Source organism: Chlamydotis macqueenii, chromosome 12 (assembly GCF_036417535.1).
Source record: "Chlamydotis macqueenii isolate bChlMac1 chromosome 12, bChlMac1.mat, whole genome shotgun sequence".
In the NCBI taxonomy this organism is placed as follows: domain Eukaryota; kingdom Metazoa; phylum Chordata; class Aves; order Otidiformes; family Otididae; genus Chlamydotis; species Chlamydotis macqueenii.
The window spans coordinates 14765194-14785415 of record NC_141567.1 but is presented as its reverse complement, the minus strand read 5'-3'; the positions used below and the strand labels follow the sequence as shown (position 1 = coordinate 14785415).

At 47.3% G+C, this 20222-nt stretch overlaps 1 protein-coding gene across 3 annotated transcripts in view; it reads right to left on the bottom strand.

Annotated features, from left to right (window-relative positions):
- The window catches only part of ZNF592 (zinc finger protein 592), a 38731-nt gene extending 23215 nt beyond the window's left edge, over positions 1-15516 (bottom strand). For 2 of the 3 annotated variants that reach the window (XR_015259876.1, XM_086757061.1), the window contains exons 1-3: positions 15418-15516; positions 14252-14365; positions 8907-11230 (exon numbers count right to left, since the gene is read on the bottom strand). Coding sequence is in view for 2 of the 3 variants with exons in the window: in XM_086757061.1 (XP_086613187.1) it covers positions 8907-11222 (2316 nt within the window). In the remaining variant the exon portion in view is untranslated. Of the gene's footprint in view, positions 1-8906; positions 11231-14251; positions 14366-14972; positions 15057-15417 lie in introns of those variants that run through there. The other variant, XM_086757062.1, reaches the window with a different exon arrangement.
- Between the last annotated feature and the right edge of the window lie 4706 nt (positions 15517-20222).

Genomic DNA, 20222 nt, shown 5'->3' with positions numbered 1-20222 from the left:
AGCCCATCAGTGACGGCAGTAGCGCCTTTGTGATAACACGGTTAAGAAGAGGTGAAAAACTGCAGTGCAGCTGCAGCAGAGAGAGCAGTGAGAATATGTGAGAGGAACAGCCGTTGTTTTTATTTTTATTTCTCACTATACTGCTCTGCTACAATTAATTCACACTAAATTAATTTCCCCAAGTCGAGTCTGTTTTGCCCACAATTGTTACTGTTAAGTGATCTCCCTGTCCTTACCTCAACCCACAAGCTTTTTGTCACATTTTCTCCTCTGGGCCTACTGAGGAGGGGGAGTGACAGAGCGGCTGGGTGGGCACCTGTTGGCCAACCGAGGTCAACCCACCGCACCCACCAACCAACCAGTCTGCCTCTCACACTGCGACTTGAAATCTGAACTCCCAGTTGCTAAAATGATCACTTGCAGGATTACACTGAGTTTTCACATGCGTATCAGTCATCAGTATAATTCCTAAGGCTACACAGCACATGTTCCCTCTCCTTTCTTATGACAACAACATTTAGACCTCTGCTCTTCCCTCTACCCTGCAGAGCTGATTTCTGCCCATCCATCCGAGGTGATGCTCTCAACTTCACTTCTTCCATCTCATCTTGAACTTCTTTGTGCTTGCACCCCATGAAAGACAGTACCACAGCTGTCCAAATACCATTCTTGCCATGATCTTCACCAATCACTTTGCTTTTTCACTGATTCTCTTTCTACTTGATCAACCATTTTTTCTGCTAATCCCAACTCAAAGGTTTCAGCTCTTGCTCCAGAAGGAAGATACGCAGTAAACTCCTCCATTCTCCCCTTCCAACAGCCTCTTTCAGGCCCCATCACTACTAGTGGCTTCTTGCTTCCTAGGATTTCATGACTGGTTTATGCCAAACAAATGAGTGCCTACCAACCCAGGTGCAGTCATGGAATCACAGAACAGTTGAGGTTGGAAGGGACCTCTGGAGGTCATCTGGTCCAACCTTGGCCACCTAGAGCCAGTTGCCTACGAACATGTTCAGACAGCTTTTGAATACCTCCAAGGATGGAGACTCCACAACCTCCCTGGGCAACCTGTGCCAGCGCTTGGTCATCATCACAGTCAAAAAGTGCTTCCTCAGATAGTGCCTCCACTTTGCTCTCAGGTTACTTTTCCCAGCTTCCACCTTGTGTACACTCCCTTTTTAAGTCTGAGCTTTGCCAGAGCTCCTTGTTCATCAATGCAAGCATTGTGGCATTTTCACATGACTTGCTGTTTGTGGGCACAGACTGCTTATGAGTGTGGAGGAGGTGGCTCTTTAATATCAACCTCCTTTCTTGGACCTCTCTTCCCTCCAGGGCCTTATCCCACTGAACTGTCCCAAGCAGACCTCTAAAGAGGCCAAAGTCTACTCTCCTGAAGTCCAACGTTGTAATCTTGATTTTTGTCTTCAGGCCTCTGAACTCTACTAACTCATGGTCACTGTGTTTGACCTTCATATCCCTAACAAGCTCTTCCTTGTTGGAGAGTATGAGGTCCAGCAGAGCACCTCTCCTCATTGGCTCCCCTATCAGCTGGGTCGGGAAGTTGTTATCAATGCTGTCCAGGAACCTCCTGGACTGTTTACACCCTGCTGGTTTGTCCCAATAGCATGTATCAGGATGGCTGAGGTCCCCCATGAGGACCAGGGTCTGTGAATGTGAGGCTGTTTCTAGCTGTCTGTAGGTGGCCTCATTCACTTGCTCTTCCTGGTCAGGTGGCCTATACCAGACATCCATTACAATGTCACCCATACTGGTCAGCTCTTTAATCCTGACCTCAGTTGCTCTCAACTGGCTCCTCACCCATCCCAAGGCAGAGCTCCAGGCACTCCAGCTGCCTCATATAAAGGACAACTCCACCTCCTCATCTTCCCTGTCCTTCCTAAAGATCCTGTGTCCATCCATTGCAACGTTTCAGTCATGTGAGCCATCTCACCACACCTCTACGATGCCAACGAGTTCAGAGCCCTGCAACTGCACACAGATCGCCACTTCCCCATGTTTGTTCCCCATGCTGCGTGCATTAGCATTAGACACTACAGAGAGGCATCTCCTCCTCATGTCCTTTCCTCTCACCGGCAGGACTGACCAGACCACTACCTGGGTCCACACGCCCCTGCCCATCACCCTCAGAACTCTGCAGTCACTTCTGATACTCTCCTAGTTGCCCTTGGCAGAATCACTGGTGCGCACATGGAAGAACAGGGGAGCAGGAGCTGCCTTCTTGGTGCCAGAAGACACCAGCTTCTGGCCTCAGTTTCCATCCTGCCTGGGACAGACTCTGCCTCCAGTTGTCCCCTCCTTCCTGCTCTCAGCCATGTGTGGCCCTCAGTTTGTACCCATGCTCATTCTCCTCTTCCCCCAAGCTGGTCTCTGTCCCCCAAGGGCTGCAGAAGCACCAGGGCCAGGCAAGCAAGCATGGGTGGGGAAGGAGAGGGTGGGATTGTCGCCTTGTGTGGCAGTGGATCACACACTGATTTAAGCAGACCATGGAACCGCACCCTAGCTTTTCTTCCTCCCTAGCCTCTCCTCCTCCTCATCCCTACTCTGTTTTGCCTTCAGGGTGCAGGCTCTCACTCCTACCCTTCACTCATCTCTTTGCCTGCGCTCCCAGCGATCCCTGCCTGCAGCTCCATTCCCTCAACATGCTTTCATCGTAACATTCTCCATCCCTTCGCTTCTACAAAATCCAGAGGGAAAATTTCCATATAAAATAAAATCTGTCCTCGCTAGTACCTAAGAACTGCATTAAACACCCTTGGTTGGAAGAGGGAAAAAGCAGTGCTTTATGGGGCCAAGGGAATTTTTGTTGATGTTCAACCCCCTTGTTTTCTAAATTAAAAGAGGAACATGCTGGGGGAAAAAAATATGAAGAAAAGTATAGCAAAGATATGGCTGCTGTCTTTCTTGCTTGCTACTTTGCTGCTGGGAAATTACCAGTGCAGCATGTGGTCCTACTAGCTTCTGGCAACTTTTAGCCAATAAATTATAAAGCATTGATTTAAGAGGGGGAGGGAAGAAGAAAAAGGCAGCAATAAAATTACTTTTAAATAACTCCAGTGTAGGTGGTGCGTAAACAGGATACGTCACAACTCATTGAAAAATTCTTATTGGACAAATAAAGGGCAACAGAAGAAGAAAGAGAGGGGACAGAACAAAAGCACAAAGGTAAGAAAGTTCAGAGGTCCTTAGTTTACATTTTGTACTTTATTCAAGCCTAGCTCCCTCAGTGGATTTTGGGTGGTCAAGTCAAAAAAGACCAACAAAAAAAAAAATGAAACATCTCTGGTTACCAGTAGATGGACAATTATGCCCAAGAGGGTCAGGAAGTACTCTGAGTTATTGCACATGTTATTGTGCACTGGTCTGTCCTTGCCAAAAAAACCAAATAAGCTCTGTCTCAAAACCAGTTTGTCTTTTGTTCATTACTTCTGCTGCAAACCTCTTCCAGAATCCACTCCTCTGATGATTACACACTGTCCTCTAATTTTCTGTGTAAATCTATTTCAGTCTGTTCTTGCATCATTGTTGCCCCTAAATTTAAAAAGCTCTTTTCCATAAGCAACACATTGGATACAGTTCTCTGTATCCTCTGTCACTCTTTAAGGAAAAGCACATTAAGAGGAAGGCACCAGGAGCTCCATGGCTTTTGTTCATCTCCTGTAATTTGAGTTCAGCTCTGAAAAGGCTACAAAAAACTGTCTGATGCTGATGAACTACCCAGGGTGACCCCTGCAAGTTCAGGAAGCACTTCTTTTTCAGATTTAGTTTCTGGTGAGGAAAAAAAAAGTGCCACAAACCCTCACTTTAATACTGTGTCTACCACAGTACTGAAGGAGACCCACCCTGATTTACCAGGTCTTTGCTAAGCTAAACTCATAAAGGTTTTTTAATTTCCCCGCAGGAGATCATGTTTCCATTTCTCTGGTCATTCTTCACTCACTTATTCCGGTTTATCCCTGATAAACAAAACAATACACTTTTCTCTAGCTAGGTCATTTCTAGGAACGACAGGGAGTATTAACGCAACCCTGCCTGCTTGCAGGTGAACATAAATCCCCTGCACAACCGTCATCCTGGTCATTCAGAGTCTTCTCCTGACCAAACACACACATCCTGCTTCTCAGTCGCTTCATCCCATTTCTACTCTGTATTGAAGATCATCTAGGTCCTCCTGTAAAATACACCCAGGTTTCCACGATTTTTTACTCTGATGGTTCACCAAATTTTACCTACACATTCATCCTCCACGGTCCTTAATACAAACACTAACTGCAGATGTTAAAGCCACCCCTTGGGAAATTTTACATGCAACCTGTCCCCAGTTGCAGTTTCCTCCCTTTTACCTGATTTTGCTCCAACCTCATAATTCAACTTCTTCAGTACAGCCATTCCTCACATGGCACTCCACAAACCATCCCACTGACCACCAAGAAATTAGGATCTACTTATTTCTTTACTCCATAAATAAATGCCAGAATATGTATATCACATTAATTCGGCATAAATTGCACTTATTTAATCATATCCTTTTTTTCCCCCCAAGAAAAATCTTGCTCTAGAACATAACACTGCTGTAACCAGACCAAACAGACCTGAAGTTACACGAAACATCTGCTACCACCTTTTGAACACCTGGACAAGCATAAAGTCTACATGCAGCACAGCTTCTAGTCTGAACAAAATCCAACCTACCAAATATTCCAATTCACATCCCACTTTCTTCTTGCAGTTCTGCACTTGAAAAGCAGCAAACAGATCCCATCAAGTGACTCAATTCACAAGCTTGCAAAAATGGCAAAATTGGCCCCACTAGTTTCCAAAAAAGTAACTGCAATCCGTTAAAAGACGGATCTGCTCCAAACATATATCCAGTAAATCCAGTTCTATTTCTGAAGTGGATTAGCTCACAATTTGCAAACTCTGTATCGTCACTGTAAGCCACAGAGATCCCACTGCAGTATTTGGCTGAGATGAACTGCCTTTGTCTTATGCATATTCCATACAAAAATAAGCCAGGTGGGATTTCCCTGCTGTACTTTGAACAACTGCAACCGTGTAGCCATCCCAAGTCTAAAATGTAACATTAAGGTCAAGCTCTCAATCGTTTGCCTAAAGGCCTTTCCACTCTACCTTCTCAACCACAGTCCCCTTCCCTTCCTCTCACCCGCTCCAAATCTCCTCCTTTCCCTGCTATCCAGACCGCATCCATATCTTTCCTCCTTCCTCCAAAACAACTGTGACCCAGCCATGTCATTCTCATTTCAGCCACACCTAGGAAACTCATTTACCCGTTATCAGTCCTATTAATATGGACTTTACCCAAGGCCACTCAAAAAGATAAGACCAAGTATTTCCCAAGCCACCAACTGGAACAAACAAACAGAAAACCCCCAAATCACCTTATTTTCCTTTTAAACAGATACAGAAAATGTGAAAATGTCAAAGTAATTCACAAAGTCATGGTAAGAAATTCCAATTAACGTGAGAAGTTTTAAGTATCAACACAGGATAAGTTTTCTCATGGAGCAGAGCCAGCTTAGGCCGTTGCCCCCTCTCCAATCCAATCATTCCTGCCTCTTACTGCAGCTTGTGTGTCCTTCAGCTAGACCACAGCAACTTCTGGGTAACTGAAAACATCATATTGAAAAATAAGTCTTTTTCCTGCTATTTCTTTTCTTCATCAACCCTGATGGATCGACCCTTCCTTCTTAGCAAGGTGACACACCCATTCTGTATGAGGTCAAAAAAGGTTTTTGACTTAAAAGCACTGTAACTGAGCCTTTCAAAGTCTGCTCAGTTTCTCAAGTTATGGTTATGTTAGATGTGCAAGTCATGGTTAATAATCCAGATCTGGTAGCATTTAACAGAAGAGCTTCTAAGAACATCGATCAAAAATCCTCCTAGCTCGTTTTCCATAGGTCAGGGGTCTCCACCTTCCAGTACAAATCCAGGTGCTGCAGATGAATCACTTCTACCCTTTGTCTTCATCCAAAGATGCTCTTTCCCGTATACATCCATCTATCCTTCCCAAGAATTCCTGGGTTTGGGACAATCTGGTACCGGGTCCCAGATGATAAGCTTTAGGCCATAATACAGCGGGGATCTGCCTTGCTATTTCTTGAAGCTCTTTAAAAGGTGTAAATCAAGCCACAGCTTTAGGTAGATATTATCAAGATATTCCATACTTTCTCAAGGAGGCACAGTGAAAAATTTGTGTCTCAATTCCAGTCCTGAGTAAGAAATTTAAAAATGGAAAAAAAAAAATTTCCAAAACACTAGAGTGCAATTTTTTGTTAGCTTTAAGGAACTATGATAATCTTCCCCCCCACCCCATACAGGTGCTTCTAAACCAACGTTTCAATACAGTGAGAAAAACACCAGGTATGGAGGAAGAAATACACATTATTGTTTACTCAAATGTGCAAAATTATGATAAATACTAGATAATTAGTCTCTTGAGATTTGGGGATGTGGTTCATGTCTCTGCTTGCCCATGACTGTTAAAGCCACCTCTGCATCCTAGCAGATTGCTCTGCAACAGCAGCGTGCTCTGGATTAAGCACAGGTACACGACTGCTGCTCACAAGCTCTTTTTTTTTTAATTAGAAATATCAGTCTATACATCAATGCCTTCTGCCAGGTGGAGGTAGTGGTTTTGATCCATTACTGGGGGCACGAAAAGATTTGTTATGTTGAATACAGGTGTAGAACTCTGGAGATGGAAAGCAGAGTGAGAGCAAGAAGAGAAGACAGGAATATTTTCCAACTGCTTCTTCTACCACCCAAGAAAGTGTCTGTAAAATCAGTCACTCGATCAATATCCAGCTCCTACCACTATTCCTCTTTTTTCTGAGTGAAATAAAAATAGCAGCCCAAGAAATCAGCTTCACTAATGCAGAGTCTGGCATATCCACAGCATCTTCTCAGAATGGGTTCGGCCAGTTCATGTCTTCCCATTGTGGGAGCTTATGAGGCATCCTCCAACAGCCTGTATCCTTCTCACACCACGTTTAATACCATACTTGCTTACGTTCATTAAGAACTACTACATTCATAACAAGAATTATTATTTCCTTTAGAAATGTAACAGTTTTGCTGAAGCTGATGTTCTGGGAACAGCATGGAACACCACTGGGCAGTCTGGAGAACAGCAGATTCAGTGGAAAAGGACTCCCAGAAGCAAGAGGTTGAATGCACGCATCCCGTTGAGCACAAGCATGAGAAGATCGGACAGGGAGGAGGTGGTTTTACAAGCTCTAATGTTGCCTCTTTTTTCCAGCTTTTCAACACTTCTATTTAGAAAAATACAACAAAAATAACCTCACATCTAGCAGACCTAACTCAAAGTGAAAGGCTTAAACTATCTTCTTGGTTAAGTTACAGAATAAATTATTTGATTATAGGCTAAAAATACTTACTATCAGACATTCCTTCTCTCTTTAAGGAGCTCTTGCATTGATGCTCCCACAATAAAAATAGGAAATACATTTTTAATGCGACTGATTAACATTTTAGCGCACTTTGGAGCACTCACTGTATCCCTTCACCTGAAGGTTTTAATTCCAGACTGCTGACATTTCCTAAAAATGCATTATAGTTGAAAAATAAGCTATGGTGTTGACAGAGTGCCGTGCTCGTTGGTCTGCCTCGGGCAAGAAATCTGATTACGTGGCCATGCCGATCTCTTCTGGCCTCACCATTTTTCATGACATAAAAACCATTCAGCCATAATCTATTTTTTTTTGCTGATGATGAATTTAAGAGAAAGATAACAAAGCATCTACAGGGGACCACAGCGACCTCAATACTCCTGCAAGCCATTTAACAAGCAAAGGGAGGCTCTGGAGCACGCAGATACTACGATGGCCATGGCAGACTGGCAGTCATCTCCCTGAATGTCTCATGTTGGCATGGAGTCCTTGCTCGAGGAGCTTGTGGAGGAGACTGCACTGGGAGCCTGTCAGCTGTGCTGGCAGACAGATCAACATGGAAAGGCTTTCACCTCATCTAAAGAGACAGGGAGAGAGGACTCCTCCCCCTGTTCAACTTCAGGTCGGTTTATACTTAAACGGGATTGACCATATCCTCCAAAATAAAGAAAATAACCCCCGAAGTCTATGGTCTTGATACACACTGAAGAGCATCTGCCCCTCTTCATCATTACAGATCCAAGCTGGAGTTCCAAAGTGGATTCAGACCCCTCCCATTGCACCTACGATGGAAGTCAGCAAAGGCAGTGGATACCCCAGCAGTACAGCACCGGAGCAAGGCGGAAAGCCACTAACAGGGCTCCTGAGCCCTCCTATGGAAACGTGGCACTGGCTCATCACTCTCCCACCCAAAGTGGCAAAAGTAGCCTCCCGCCCCACATACCACACTTCTCACCTCTCAGCCAGTCCTGTCCCAACATACACTTTACCACGCTAAAAGTAAAACCAGCACCTGAAGTTCAAAGTGTTACACAGAAGATTTTGGCAAAAGTTCTAGGAAAGGTAAAATTAAATTGTGTCAGATCTCCTCTAGCCATGCTTAGAGCACAAAAACCTGTTTCAGGTGCTGGTCCTCCCCTCCCCAGGTGGCTCCTGCACACCTCATCCAAGTGACCTTTGATGATCTTGATAACACCTTCCTTTGATGCTCAAGGATCTCCATAGTCTCCTTATTACCCTCTTTTGGTTGGCAAAGGGTAAAAAGAGGGCAAGCAAGACATGCTAAACACTTCTTCATGCGCACATGTCCAGGTTCATGCATATCCCAAATCCTCCCCACAAGCAATTTTTTAGGCAAAGCGACTCATTTGCCACTGTGATGCCTATTTTTTTTCCCCTAGAGGACAATCTCTTTAAACTCAGAGAGATTTCACTAATAACATTAAAATGATGACTTACCAGTCTCTCATTATCTTCTGAGGTTCTCTGGTAATGAGCTGCTAAAGCAATGTAATCCTGTGCCTGCTTGTTACACTCTAAACACTTAAGTCCATGACGGATTAGTCTCAATGGGTCCGTATAGAGAGGCAAGGCTGGCTGAGCGTTAGCAGAAATTCCTGCCCCACCTCCTGAAGCAGTACTGGGCTTACGCGAAGGAGAGGGCGAGTGCAAAGTCTGAGGAGTCGGAGAGGCCGAAGAGCTTGTAGGAGAAGGTGAAAACATTTGGTCTAAGGAAATGGGTTTCAGCAGCAGCTGAGAACATTGCATGATAAATCCTTTGCTCTTGTGATCTCGCGCATGTTTAAGTAAGCTACACTTATTAAAAAAAAGTAGCATAGTTGAACACTGAGTGCACATGACTTCAATATGAACGCTTCGTCTACTATAGTGTTGAGTCAGGCTTTTCTCTAAAGCGAACGAGTCCCCACATTCCAGGCAACAATACCCAGAGGCAGGTAAATTAATACTGGTGTCAGGCGGAGGGCTAAGGTTTGGAGTATATATTGGCACCGGATTGGCACTCTGCAATACTTTATTAAACGCCTCCACAATGATGGGAGCAGCTTTCTTGACTTGGTGCACCAGCGGCACAGACATCTGTGTAACCTGAGGCTGATTTCGCCTCTGCGTGGACGACTTCGCCGTAACAGAAGCGGCAACGCTATGTGGGACTAAATTGAGATTTGCCAAGTGCACGGCTTTGGGAAGAAGGCTGGAGGTGGTTGCGTTGGACGGCTGCATCACGATACCCTGCTGCTGCCTCTTAACACCCACTTTTATGGCACCGCCGCCACAGTTTGGCAGTGGAGATAAAGACACGGTACACATGCTGCTTGCAGCAATATCTGTTTTCATACCATCCATGTAAGGACTCGCTACATTTGACAGCTGGATAGCCACAGCAGCCCCGTTTTTGGTTGAATTCTTGCTAGCCTCGCTTTCCATAACTGCGCTAGTGTCAGGGGATGGGAAAGATTTGCTAAACTCTTCAGCAGATGAGGTTTCCATAGGCGACTCTTCTGAAGACTTGCCCAACTCATCATTTTCTGGCAAAATTCTAGTTACAGTTCTTTTAATTTCACCAGAGGATGTCTTGATAGTCTTTATTCTAACTTTGGGAATAGCTGGCGGAGAGCCGGCTGCCATGGAAGGAGAGCCTTTCCCACTGCTGTCGCTGCACACGCTTCGAGGACTCTCGGGCTGCTTGCTGGCCTTCCTCACCACCTCTAAGGGGCTTCGGGGACTCTTTGGCGACTTGGGCATTTTTGGACTTCCCTTCGTCCCGTCTTTAAAAGGACCAGGTTCCTTGGTAAGGTTTGGCTGATCACCTTTTGGAATACATGCAACCTTTTTGGCCTGAAGAGCTACTAATGCTGCCACACAGGATGACAACTTCGAATGAGTTGGCTTTAACCTCTGGCGAGGGGGTATTGACGAAGACATGTTCAGCTCGGGCACAGACCCTTTACCTTCTCCTAAATTATTGTGAGGGAGGTCTCCAAACACCAAGCCTTCTCCAAGAAAGCTATTGGTATCTACCAAGCCCTTGCTTGACTCCACAAACCTCTCTGTTGCTTTGTCGTGTTCTCTCCTGCTCATTTCCAGCCTACTCTCCGCCTGACAGTGGATTTCCATCTTTTGGTCCTTTTTACAGTACTGATCAAACATGCTTAGCTCAGGTTCTGGTACCTTCCTAAGATGATCTAATACTGAGGCTCCTGTCGGTATATACATCGAAGGCGGTGGAAAATACGGAGTTTGGGCGTGTTTGGGTTTATCACCAATACTGTTCTCTTTGAACGCATCCTCTGGTTCAGGGCTGGAAATCGGGCTAAACTGACTAAACGTCGGCAAAGGCTCCGATTTGGACTGGTCCAGTTTATCAGAGTAACTTCTTGAGCTGTCACCATTAATAAAAGTTGAGTCAAACTTGCCATAACTATGCACTAAAGCGTGAGCCTCCGATGACAGATCGGACCCACGAAACCCGTTGTGTAGCAGAGCAGTCCCGAGGTGATTCCCCTCCTTTTCTGCTTCAAAGGACTCCTGGCGACTCGTGTTCTTCACTATCACACTGACAACAGGAGCATCAGAGGGAGGTAAAGAGTGGGATAAGGACACATTCTCATCTATGCAGATTCCTGATGACTTCAGGTGATTCTCGTTCTCCTCTCCAGTTGATGGAATGGTCTCCTTGGCATCAAGGCTAGTTGGATCAGGGATGTCAAAAGCAGCCAAGAGGTCATCAAAGTCTGGGGTTTTCATGTCACCCATGATGAAAGCTACAATTAAAAGCAAAAAAAAAAAAAACTTTGTCAGGTACATTTCCCCCAAGGACAAACTTTGTAAGACTCGTTTGCATAAACATCTTACACGACAAAAAATAACACTGTCCAAAACACTAACACAGCAGGCTAGAAACATCTGCTGCAGACACTTCAGCTCCCATTTTAACTATTCTAAGACTGACTGTTTATACACAAAGATATCAGCCCAGCTTTTTCAGCACAGCTTTCAACACAACAGTGCTGTCTTGCAGGGCATCACAGATAGGGAACCAACCCTGCCCTGGCTGCACCTGGATCAGTGAAAGCTCAGGTCCCATCCCGCTCAAGCTGGCAAAGGGAGGTGACAAGTGACAGGAGCTGCTCACTCCTGTCCTGCAACACAACCCATCCTCTCCAGGTTGCGGGCAGAGCTGCTCCTGGCACTTGAAGCAACATCGTGGAAGACAGCACCCCCTTCTCCTAGGATCACCGAGAACAGAGCTGGTTCAAACGTGATCCTTTGAAATGACACTAAGCTCATGTAGGGGACATCTTTTCAACCTGTCAGATGCATCACTACTCCAAAAACAGTCAAGCCTCGACAGAAACATTCAGAAGTACATCACTACAGGGTTTCTTTTTTGTTTGGTTGCGTTTTTTTTCCTCAAGCTAATAGGCAACAATCACTGCCTATTTTGCAACAGAGGGTCACATGTGAAGAATTCAGTTCTCCTTCAAGGAAAAAAAAATGTAGGAGTAAACAGGTGGCCCAAGAGAAACAGGAGTGAAAAGTGAGATGATTTCCTACCCAGAGCAATTTAAATAATAGAAGTCTTCAGTAAATATTTCAATGCAGCAGCTCAAAGCACAGTAAACCAAGCAGGATTTATTTCGAACAGGGGCAATCCTTAATTAGGTAACGATGCAAGGCAAAACTGCCCGAAGACAGAATAAAGGATCATATCCAAATCATAACAAGAAATGGTGTTCCCAGCCAGCTCTCTCTTTATAAGCCCTCCAGAAGGGAAGCAGGAACTGAGACGCTCACCACAGAGACCTACGACAGCAATAATCAAGCTCTGATGAGATGCATAATGAAAACTGACAGCACAGAATTACTTGAACATACTGTCAGGGATGCTGGTTTTCCCCCGTTTAACCAGACTGTTTTCAAGTTGGTGCAACATATAGACTTCCCAAATATTTAATAAGCCATCCTTCTAATATATGTTCCATTTAAACCCCAAATTTATGCGAACTGATTTATGTTGTATGCAGGCGAGGAAAAAAAAAACAAACCAAAGAGCATCAACTGAACTAGCAGAGCACCAGTTCCTACTTGGCAAGGAGCACCCACAGGCAAGGTAAGTCCTGCCACGCTCACTTGACTTGGCTGCACCAGTGCTGCCAAAGCCAGCGGCAAGCGAGGGAGGTGAGGGTGACAGAGAGGGTGGCAGGAGCCCAGGAGAGGGAGTAAGAGCTGGGAGCAGAGCTGCAGGCAGAGAGGAGGATCCTAGGACAAGGCGGAGGGAGAGAAAGGAGCTGTCTGACACCTTCTCAAAAGGCCACTGATTTAAGGCTGCTTTCATTGTTTACAATTGGGTTTAAAAGTTTATCAAGCATCACATTAAAACCAAACAAAGCACAACCCTTCCTGCCAGCCTGCTGGTATGGGGAACAATTTACAGAGCTGGGCCAGGACACTGGTCTTTGAGCTTCAGTTCAGCTGTGCCTACAGACAAGGCCCAGAGATGTTGCTTTAGTTAATCTACTGCAAAACACCCTGCGGAGATTTACTTGGCTTAAGAGTGGCTTGCTGTGGTTTAGCTTAAACTTGTCCTCATTCTTAAATTAAACCACAAATATGAATGTCCACAGAGGGCTGTGCAATAATTTACAATCAAATCCCTCAGCAAGGTAGGGTAGCTGAGTCCCTGGAAGGCCAGAAGATGATTATCCATACGCTTCGAATCATCAGCACTTGATAAGGGCTTCTGAAACATGGCAGATTACTGCAGTTGGCACAGCAGGACCTGAAACTTCCCCATCCTTTGGGTGGGAAAACTTGTGCCAGCTGGGAGAGAGCTAGGCAACACTTAGCTCCCAAAATTTCTGGCACACAAATTCTTCCACAAAGAAGACATTTCATCCATAACCTGGAATGCTCAAGTTTTATATAAAGAAAAATGAGCTTGCCAGTTGCTCTTGACTTTTCCATTCTTACTCTCAAACACCTATGCACATCTTTGGACGCGGCAGTGTTTTAAAACACCAGACAAAGTCAGTCTGAAGTATCTGTAGCATTAGAAAATATGCTTTTCTTGGAAGACACTGCATTTTCAGAAGCTTTCGTGTACATATCTGAGTCCTATAAGACTAGTTTATGCTCTTTGCTATTACAAGAGCACGAGTCTCTACTCAAGTACTTCTCCACAAAATTGCACCTTAAACTTGTCATACATGAAGCTAAAACATCTCAAAATAAAGCAAAGCTGGACCCAGACTCTAGAGAAGACCAAGTATCTTGCCAAGAGAAGTGATTTTTGACAAAACACCATTTATTTCTGTTCTCAGACAACAAACAGAAGAAGTATATTAAGGGAAATTACGTCAAAGCCTCCTGCAAGTGGGCTTGTGAGGAGAGCTGAGAATAAAGACCTCCATCCTTACTCCATCCTTCTTGTGCAAGGGTCTTGCCTTAGAACCCAAGCTCGGAATCCAATTTTCTCTCTCCACTTGCCTATGAAAACATGGAGGTTGAGATTTGCAAAGCAACAGAAGTTAATGAAATGAGCACAGAAGAAGGACTTACAGAGTGGAGTGCATGTATTTCAATGCGCAAAACCAACCTCGCAGTAGTGCGTTTCTCCAGGAAGAGGAGAACCTAGAAGCCTCCAAGCCATCCAAAAAAACCCCGTGAACTCGCTTGAGGCAGTATGTCCAACCCCAGGGCCTTCTGCTGTGGCTAAGCTTCCAAACTCTGCAGTTGGGCAGAAGTGCCACAGGACCAGCGGGACGCACACACACCACACAAACCTTTTATACTAGCGGTGCTATTCCCGGGGACTTTCGGAGATCTGCAGTAGCTCCTCTGCAGCTTTCAAACCAGCGTGTACCATACTGTTCAAGAAGGAGGTTCAAGATTGCCACCTAATCAGAAAGCATAAAAACGCAATTACACCAAGGTTAAAGAATAAAGGAAAATAATAATAATAAATATTGATAAATCTGCAAAACAACAGGGAGGTACAAGAGAAAACATCCGCCAAGGGCTGCTCTTGTGGGTCCCAAAGAGGCAGGCATCTCCTGGAGGGGATCCAGGGAGGAGGCAGACAGAGACTGCCTGCCAGGGGAATGCTTTGGGAAGGCAGGGACACCAGGAGCAGGGGCCGAGGAAGCACGGACAGGGATTGCCTGCCAGAGGAAGGCTTTGGGAAGGCAGGGACGTCAGCAGCAGGGGCCGAGAGAAGCGGGGAGCGCAGGCCAATGGGCAGCGGCCGCGCAGGCCGAGGGAAGCGGCTGCCCAGGGGCTGTCAGGCCCGCGGGGAGGGCACGGGAACAGGGAAACGCAGGATCAGCCCGGGGGCTTCAAGCGGCCGGCGGGACCCAGCGCTCTGACAGGTGTTAAAGTTTCAGGAGCCCTGTCCGGGAACGCGGCGCGCCCCGGGTTAACGGTGCAAGGGCTGCGGGGGGTTCGGGGATCGCCTGGACCGTGGCAGCCCCACCCCGGTCCACGCCGTCCCCACGCGCGACCCACCTAAGACAAAGGCCCGGGGGCCTCCCCGGCCCGCCGCCCCCCCGCCAGCCGGGCCCCGCCGCCCGCCCCCGCGCTGACAGCCCGGCCCGGCCCGGCCCCGCCGCCCCCCGGCCGCACGTGGGCGAGCCCCGCTGAAGTTAAGTTTGTCCCGGCGTCGCCGGGGCGGGTTGGGCCAGGACAGGGCCGAAGCCGGAGCCGGAGCCGTGCCCGGGGCCGCCGCCGGGGTCGGTTTTGGAAGTGGAAGGCGGCGGGCGCCCCGCGGGCCGGAAGAGCCGGTGCGGCGGGCGAGCGGGCGCGCAGGGCTCCGTCTGCCGGCGGCGGGGCCGCCCGCCCTGCCCGCGGGGCGGCAGCACCCGCCCGCCCGGCCGGCGAGAGGGAGGGAGGGCGGAGGGCGAGCGGGAGGGGCGGGCCCCGGCGCGGCCAGGCTCGGCCGGGCTGCACTCACCCACGCAGGCGGCTCCGCTGAGGGCCCCGCCGCCGCCGAGGCCCCGCGCAGGCCTCACCCCGCACCGGGCACCAACGGCCGCAACATGGCGGCGGCGGCGGGCGGGGCCGGGGGCGGGGCGGGGCCGGGCCGGGGCACGGCGGACCGCCCTCCCCCCCCCGATCCCCCTCCCCGCTCCGGCGCCGGGAGCCGCCGCCTCGGCCGCGGCCTGCGCTGCCCCGGTGGGCACTGCGGGCTGCCCGGGGCGGGGAGGCGGTGGAGCCTCGGCCGCTGCCACCCCGGCCGTGTGGCCCGGCCCCGTCCCCGCCGCCCCTCCTCGCGGGCCCCTCACGCCTTCCCAGAGGCCACGCTTCTCCTTTTTTAAGGTTTTCTCACCAAAAGGTGTTTTCTAGAAAGGCACCCGCTGCTGATCCTTTCTCCTTGTCTTTCAGCTCCTTCCTCATTGTGTCCCACATCAACACTGATGGGATTTTGGATTTTGCTCATGATTAGGCTAATTGACCTGGAATTAATCACTTTCTTTTCACAAATGCGCGGATGGCGTTGGGTTTTTGCCCTCCCAGCCCTGCAGAGCTGGCACAGGCCATTAGTATTTATTGCCTGTCGATGCTAATTGCTTGGCATCTTCCTTGGCTAATAAAACTCATGGATATGGACTATCAAGCCCTACAGTTCAAAAAAAATAATTGTAATGGTTTGTGCTTAACATCTTCTATAGCAATGGTTCAGAAGTGGTGGTGAGGCCGCTCCTGGAGAGCTGTGTCGTGTGCTGGGCTCACCACTGCGGGAGAGACTGGCGAGTCCAACAAAGGGCCACCAGGATGGTGAAGGGACTGGAGCGTCTCACATACGAGGCAAGGCTGAGAGAGCTGGGAACATTCATCCTGAGGAAGAGAAGGCTCAGGAGGATCTCATCCATGTCTATAAATAGCTGAAGGGTGGGTGCAAAGAGGATGGAGCCAGGCTCTCCTCAGAGGTGCCCAGAGCCAGGGCCAAAGGCAGCGGGTACAAACTGAAACACAGGAACATCAGGAAACATCAGGAAACACTTTTTCATTGTGAGGGTGACCAAGCACTGGCACAGGTTGCCCAGGGAGGTTGTGGAGTCTCCATCCTTGGAGGTTTTCAAAATCCACCCAGATTTCCTGGGCAACTGGCTCTAGGTGGCCCTGTTTGAGGTTGGACCAGATGTCCTCTGGAGATCCCTTCCAACCTCAGCCAGTCTGTGATGCTGTGAAGCATTTCGTCTTCAGGTATGATGACTATGTTAGCCTGCCATCATAATAAAAGACAAGTATTTCTTGAGTTTGTCTTTCCTGTGACATGACATTTTTACCATCTACACCTGGTACTTGATGCACAGCACTGTTCATACTGCAGTTGTTTCTCATCTAGTTAAATAATTTTTTCCCTTGTCATCAGTCCCATGGGCAAAAGATTTGTTCTTTTTTTTTTTTTTTTGACACCCGTAGCTTCACTTCCTTCATTTCTGAATTGGTGTCATCACCTTTCTCCTTTTGGAGGTGACAGCTGGTCCCTAAAGACCAGCAAAAGGGCAAAGGAAGTCCTGCAGAGAAAACATTTTCAATATCATGACTGTTACCTGTATTTTTAGCACCTCTCTATGAAAAGCTGCTCAGGAGGTGTAAATTGTACCTACTAAGAGAGCTGACATTTCTTACACAATTTATAAAGATCTGCCACAGTCCTGAACATGTTGTGGCTTGCAGGAAAGCCACTGTAATTTGAAGGATTGTGCTAATTAAGAAATATAATGCCAGTGGGAATTTAGCTCCATCCCAGATGGCCAAGGAGGAGAGGCAGCCCTAGAATGGCTGGGTAGGAAGCTACGTTCCCTTCCTCAGCGACACAAAACGAGAAGAATCTACCTCTATATACGAGGAGAATCTATATCTTCTGCACGATCTAAAACTTGCATTTCTTTTTTTATTTTTAGTCCAATGTGGTAACTTGATAGTTTTGGAACTAAAAAAATCTTCCTCCTTTTTTTTTTTTTTCCAGGTTTAAATTTGTCCCTTTAGGCTTGTTTCATGATCCGAACTAAAGGATTTGATGTGGTAGAGACGAAAGCTGTGCACCTAAAGGAGATGCTGTTACAAAGCAGCCCTCTGCGCTTGGGACGTGCCGAGGCTGGAGCGAGAAGCAGCATCAGTTGGAACCCCGGTGTCCTGGTTCCACCCCTGGATGAAATACTCAAACGATGTCCAGCTGCATCCAAGATCTTCACTTTTAATCCTTCCTCCTGCTTGGGGTTGTTGGTGCTTGCTTTTTAGCTGGGGGAAACTGGTTCTTCGCAGGTGCTGGCTATGCTGGAGAGCGTGCGTGTGCGTATGTAGGCAAGCAGGCTGGCAAGTATGGTGAGACCCATTTTATTTATACATAACAAACGTAATAAAGTCTTGAGTGCTCATGCCTAGGCAACTGTCAGTTTTCAAATCAGCTATTAATTTGTTTCTGTCAGAACTCGGTGTTAGAGAGAATTACCTTGAGCTGGTTGCAAAACTTGCGCGTTACAAAACTATAATTAATGTTTCAGAAACTCCAGGGAAGGTTTGTTATTGGCAGCGTGAGAATGAATCTCTAGACACAAACATTCCTCTAAGATAACAGTGTAGCCTTTGGCGTTATCTACACACACACACAAAAAATCAGTGTAACTTGAATCTGGGCAATTAATTACACAGTTGTCATCTGTATACATTTAAAACCACTTACACCTTTCACCCTGGCTTTCTGGTCTCCCTGACTCCCAGGGCATGCCCTCGGCATTGCCCAAACAGATTTTTTTCCCCTCTTTTTGCTTCTTGACACATATGCTGGTAAGCCAACATGAAGATCTCTGTATACAACCACTGGTCCACCACAAACATGGAAAAAACTTGCCCTTACCCTTACCCCATATTTGTGCTAAAGGCAGCTTGTAGTCAGTGGTGGTGGTACTCACTTGCAATGGTGGAGACCTGACCTTAAATTCCTGCATCAAGTCAAAGAGAAAGAAGCTGTGTATCCCAGCGAGTTTGGGAGTAGGACTAAGAATCCTAATTTGGCAAAATCTGGTTAGAGAAGAACTGTTCCATGCCCTGCCACACTTCTGATTCCCATTTAGTGGAGCTGGAGACGCGATGAGATAGACTGATTTCTTGTGGGGAGGTTGTGGTCAAAGGCTGCTGCAATGGCGAGGATGCACATTTCCCATATCGGCTTTTGCTAGCACAATAGCAAACCTATTTTACTACTTGACTAGAAAACTGAGAGAATAACTTCCAAACAGCCAGTTTTCTTCACCCACGAGAACTGCAGGCTCCGGTGCGGTACGGACATGCTCCAAGGTCTGGGCAAGCAAGGATCCTTTGCACAATCCTCTGTGCAGACAGCAAAGATGGCGCAAAGCCGTGGGCTTCGTATTGCTTCGCCTGAGCAGTGGTGACGCAACTGCTCGGGATGTTCTGCACCTGATTGCTGAACACGAGCTGGGTTCAAAGTGACCCCCTTCCTCTCAAGGTAGCTCCAGGTGGGCTCACTGCCATGCTCCAGGCTGTGGCAAGAGGATCTTCTCAAGATGTTTCTCCTGCTGAAGCAATGTTTCATGTGACTGCAGCTCCAGGCCTGGCCTCGGGACTGGGGTGGCCAGGGGACATAGTGGTTTCCTCATACATTTCCCAGGGTGACAAAACTGGCTTGAGCTGTTCTTTGCTTTTGTGCCTCCAGCTGCCCCATGTGATGGCAGCGGGACTGCTCTGTGAACTGGAGAGAACTGATCCAGGCTTTATAAACCTCTTTGTGGAATAAACTTTGTTACTTCTCTCATCAGCTTGGACATAGTCCCACAAGCAGTTGTGTGGGCAAAAATGAAAACCGGGATAGTTGGCTCCCAGGTGGGAGCCAGCCAGAGGGAGAGCTGCTGGGGCAGAACAACCAGCAGCGTCAAGCCACAGCCCACATCGCTCCTACAAACTCTCCTGAACTTTGCTAGAAAGTTTAACCAAAGTTTGAGAAAACTGTGAGAAGAATAAATCTGCAAGGGTTCTCATCCTGAACTGCCCACAGCACCCTCCCAGCAATTCCAGTGCAGTTGCACCTTGAAAAGCCTCACCAAGAAAGCTCAAGGGATTGCTTTGCCCGCTCACAAAAAGAGAGAGCAGTGTAGATGCAGGTGCAAAGTTGGTCTGTGTTGCAGGCATGGCTGGGGGGTAAGTGAGATGTTCTTGGCTTAGTGGTAGCCGTTGTGTTGTCCCATAGTTTGGCCAACACATTTAACTGCAACAGGGCGGTCCAGTGTGGGCAGGCTCAGTCCCAGACTGGCCTTTCTGCACAAAGCCTTTTCTTCAGTTAGTTTCTCTAATTAAGCTTAATAGTAAAATGTTTACATCAAACAGAAATACCCCAGAAACCCTAACAGTCTGCCCTTTTGCTCCGTCCTTACCCTCTTGAGATTAATTTGTTGGGAAAGCAAAGCTCATGTCCCTACGTTACCACAGCCTTTGGCTATAACAAACTCTGGATTATTTTTCCTACAGGAGGAATGGACAGTCCATACCACCCGGTTTGAAGGTAATGCAAGAAAGGATGAAATTGCACTACATGGAAATTATCTCATATAGCTAGGAGAGTCATTTAGGAGAATGAATTACTGTGTTTCCAGGTGTCAAACACAGATTAAGCACAATGTAGCCCCAAAATGAGGTGTAGGATTTTTGCTTTCTGTGCAAATGCACTGATAATCCTAAAGTAAATCTGACACTTCTGGCATCATCCAGTGGCTGGAGGGTTTTCATATTTAAAAT